Source organism: Thunnus maccoyii, chromosome 10 (assembly GCF_910596095.1).
Source record: "Thunnus maccoyii chromosome 10, fThuMac1.1, whole genome shotgun sequence".
In the NCBI taxonomy this organism is placed as follows: domain Eukaryota; kingdom Metazoa; phylum Chordata; class Actinopteri; order Scombriformes; family Scombridae; genus Thunnus; species Thunnus maccoyii.
The window spans coordinates 20,345,863-20,349,522 of record NC_056542.1 but is presented as its reverse complement, the minus strand read 5'-3'; the positions used below and the strand labels follow the sequence as shown (position 1 = coordinate 20,349,522).

The window sequence follows — 3,660 nt, the reverse complement described above, 5'->3', positions numbered from 1 at the left end:
TCAGAAAGGAACATGGGGTGACAAGACCACATTGTACCTCTCTCTCACCCCCCTGAGCAAGGTTACAAAACACTGCATTCTTTCCACAGATCCTTATGATAACACAGGCTGCACTGCTTTTGAATAGCAGGTAAACTTATTATTGATTTCAGTCTTGAATTCCTGGATCATTCATCCATCTCAGGCCTCCTTTTGAACTCAGAAAGGTGTTTGCTAGTCACACACGGGATTTGTTTTCTCTCATATTATTCTTCCCGTAGGGTTTCTTTACAGTGATTTATTTGTTTACTCAGTACATTTTCCCTAAAGCAAACAGAGAAGGCATCAAGCCAGAGTCCCTGTTTATTTTAATAATCAAGAACCTTGAAAGAGTGACACAAGCAAATATCGTCATGATTCAATATTTAATTTATTCACTTCACACACTTGCACACAATAATTCTCGATACAGAGATGTTCTAATTCAAAATTGTCACTCTTGGTAAGTTGTCTAATATAACATTAATAAAATAAAATATAAATATATATGTATATAAAATATATTCCTAAAATGTCTTCTGGGTCACCCATGACAAAAAATCTTTAACTAAAATTATTTAACAAAAGAATAAGTTAAAAACATGTTAAGAATGTCAGACATTCCTGTACATGTATGTACAGTATGTCTCGCTCTTTTACATTCTTCTTTATCAGTGCTGGTCTGGTCTCTCTGTACAGTCACAGACTGTCCAACTCTTTGACGACAGGAGGCAAAAATGGCCACAGGCGCAGCATTCTCCAACCCTGATAGTAGCCCCCCTCGAAGCTGATCCTCCACATCTGCTTTCCATGATGCGTCTGCGGACCTCTGTCATGTTTTCCACCCTTTATATTCCCGGGTTACAAACAGACATCTTTGTGGTGCTTCGGCCTTCCTGTGTCAGACATATCTTTCAGCAGCCCTTTGTTTCTCTCCTTTCTGTCAAAGGAGCATCATTTGTTCAGGTGCTCGTTGCTCTCTTTCTTCCTCTCTCTCTCTCTCACTGCCTCAACAGCCACATTGTTTAGCGAGTGCTCTCTCTCTGAGCCTCGGAGGACTCGTCTTGGACTCTCTTGGACTTGCTGGCCACAGCTCTGAGGAAAAAGTCACATAATTAAAAAATATGATCAAAATGTAAGTGAAATCATGAGATCCCCTGTTTTTCTTGGGCAGTAGCAGTATATGTAATCATGATATTCAAAACTCACCTTAGGATGCTGAGTATGAGTTGACTTCTCTTCACAGATGTCTTTGGGGAAGTGATTTCAAGGCTGCACACAATGAAACAGTATAATTAACAAACAGTGACCACTTCCTTTGAAATAATCTGACATTGCAGTTTGACCGCTTTAAATGCTTTATTGTTATTGCTGCTGTTAAAGAATACCCCACTTACATCACACTCTCAATAACCCAAAATGTCCTATCGTTAGCACATTTAGCTCACTAAATGTTTTATGTTACAACATCAAAAAAACAATCGCTCCCACTCAGCAAATATCATTTCTGTTTAAAAACGCTTTCATGTGATGTCTCGGCCTGTCGCTCACTGTCTTTGCTGTTTCTAGGTGGTGACAATGTTTGTTTTCCATTTCCAGGAAATGTGAATTCTCCACTTTAGCTTTGCCTCCAAACTCCTACACACCTTACTCCTTGGTCCCTCACAGCCAATCAAAAACTGAGTTATGTGAACTTTGTGCACCAGTCTGAGATTATTCTACTCCCTTAAACCTCAGCTGTATTGCTTTCATGAACACACCTTAAAGGACAAGTCAAACTTATGGAATACAGTAACAAAGCATTAGGCTAACAATAGCACTTCACCACTCCTTGTCATCCACAAAGGGAAATAATAGCTGCAAACATAACCTCCTAACAACCCATGATGGAAACACAAATGTAGACTCATAAGGGCCTTTAGGTGATGCTTGACAGTCTGCTGTGGGTTTTGTGTGTGGGATGCAGCAGCCTTGACTTACCCGTAATAGCAGAAATTGGTGCAGGTGCGATCATCAGGGTTGGCACAGGTGCAGCGGCCAGCAGACCTTCGGAGTCTCCCGAGACCATAAACTGTTGTCTTACTGCGGAGAGAAAAAGAGACTCAGTGCCATGCTCATGATATAAACACAGACTTTGCTCTCTGATATGTTATGAACCACTGCCCATAATTAGACAGTGATAATGACAAAAGAGATGGTGCGCTGTCTTACAGGATATGATAGAAATAATTCTGACCTAGATGCTTATCATGATAAGAATTTCTGTATTTTTTTCACTGTACAGGTGAGTATACTGCATTTGTGGGTGTGTCCAATGCAGTGTTTTTTCCCATGCTCACCTAGGTGTATTGATCCAGATGATATCCAGGTGGCAGAAGTAGTGGCACTCAGAGTCCAGCGGGCTGCTGCAGGCACAGCGTTTGGTCCTCACTCTATGTGTTGCCTCCATGTCCTGGGGTTTCATTGCAGGAAGACCAAAACCTATCCGAGATGAAGAAGCTCTCAGTGATCCAAGGTTCAAAGCATCAACTCCAGCAAAGTCAAACCAACTAACTGCCTGTGCTGCTTTTCACTTTATGGATATGTCACATCACTAGTTTATAATATATAGAACGCACAAGTGAGAACATGAACAAGACTACAAGACTACTCATCACTCTTATATGTTCACTCTTGATATTTTACACTGAGCAAACAGGATGGTAATGCTATGGTTATGTCAAAAAGGCTCAAAGTCTATTTCTTTATGGTTTTAGATAAAAGCCTGCATGATATAGAGAAAGCACAGCCACATTCATACAACTTGTACTTGAGGTTTTACAAACTGTAGCTCATATAGCAACAGGAAAAGTCTCCTTGAGATAAAATGAGCAGCTGTTGTGTGATAAATGGTTCCTATTAAATGTTCTGTGCTCCTAGGGCTTGCCAAAACATGTGTGTGCACCGACATACAGTGATGACTGCTGCTGCTTGATGCAGCATAAAGATTAATGCAAATACAGTATGTGAGGCACAGTCTACACTGCTGTTTAACAAAAACACAGAGGTATAGCAATATGTTTCTCTCATCTAGCATAACTGAGAAAGTTGTTGTTGTTGATGCAAAGACGATGGACTTACAGCTTATGGCATGCACATCCCTCTAAAACAAGAAAAAACAACAAAAAAACAAAAAAAAGTAAACAGTAGACTTACCTTCCTTCATAGAAACCCAAAGAGTGATGAGAAGAAGAATGCTGGTGTAAAAAGACATAGTTAATGAGAGATCGATGGAGCTCTGCAGAGAGACTATTATCCAAAGAGTTACAGCTGTTTTCTTTATGTGCTGCTGCTCTGATTGTGTGCAGGTGCAGAGCTCTGTCCCTCTCTTTATACCTCACTCTCTCCCTCTGCCTCCCATGATATCATGGTAGAAGCTCCACCCACGGCTTCCTGCCGTGGAACCACAATGTACGACCCCAGGGTGTTCATACCTGTCAAACATTCCAGGAATCATTGCCACCTGTTAAGTGACCTGTTAAGTGACTGCACTGATTTGCATTTATTTGAATGAGGAATTGTCTCTTTCCTCTTGCAATACATGAGGTTTGAGGGGGAGGGAGAGAGACATAGGAGACAGGAAGTCTAAATGGGTTAGAGAGA

At 40.8% G+C, this 3,660-nt stretch overlaps 1 protein-coding gene across 1 annotated transcript; it reads right to left on the bottom strand.

The window, feature by feature from the left end:
• Window positions 1-390: 390 nt before the first annotated feature.
• LOC121906058 (endothelin-2) lies at window positions 391-3,372 on the bottom strand. The gene is made up of 5 exons (XM_042424730.1): window positions 3,214-3,372; window positions 2,358-2,499; window positions 1,999-2,100; window positions 1,228-1,290; window positions 391-1,113 (listed from the first exon to the last, which is right to left on the bottom strand). Exons 1-5 carry the CDS (start codon window positions 3,269-3,271, stop codon window positions 1,044-1,046), a joined length of 435 nt encoding a protein of 144 aa, XP_042280664.1. The 5' UTR covers window positions 3,272-3,372; the 3' UTR covers window positions 391-1,043.
• Window positions 3,373-3,660: the final 288 nt, after the last annotated feature.

Coding starts and splice junctions, on each gene's coding strand:
- LOC121906058 (XM_042424730.1), bottom strand. CDS start 3,271: ATGTCTTTTTACACCAGCATTCTTCTTCTCATCACTCTTTGGGTTTCT. Junction 2,101..2,357: donor ATCTGGATCAATACACCTAG/GTGAGCATGGGA, acceptor TTCTCTCCGCAG/TAAGACAACAGTTTATGGTC. Junction 1,291..1,998: donor ACCAATTTCTGCTATTACGG/GTAAGTCAAGGC, acceptor CATTGTGTGCAG/CCTTGAAATCACTTCCCCAA.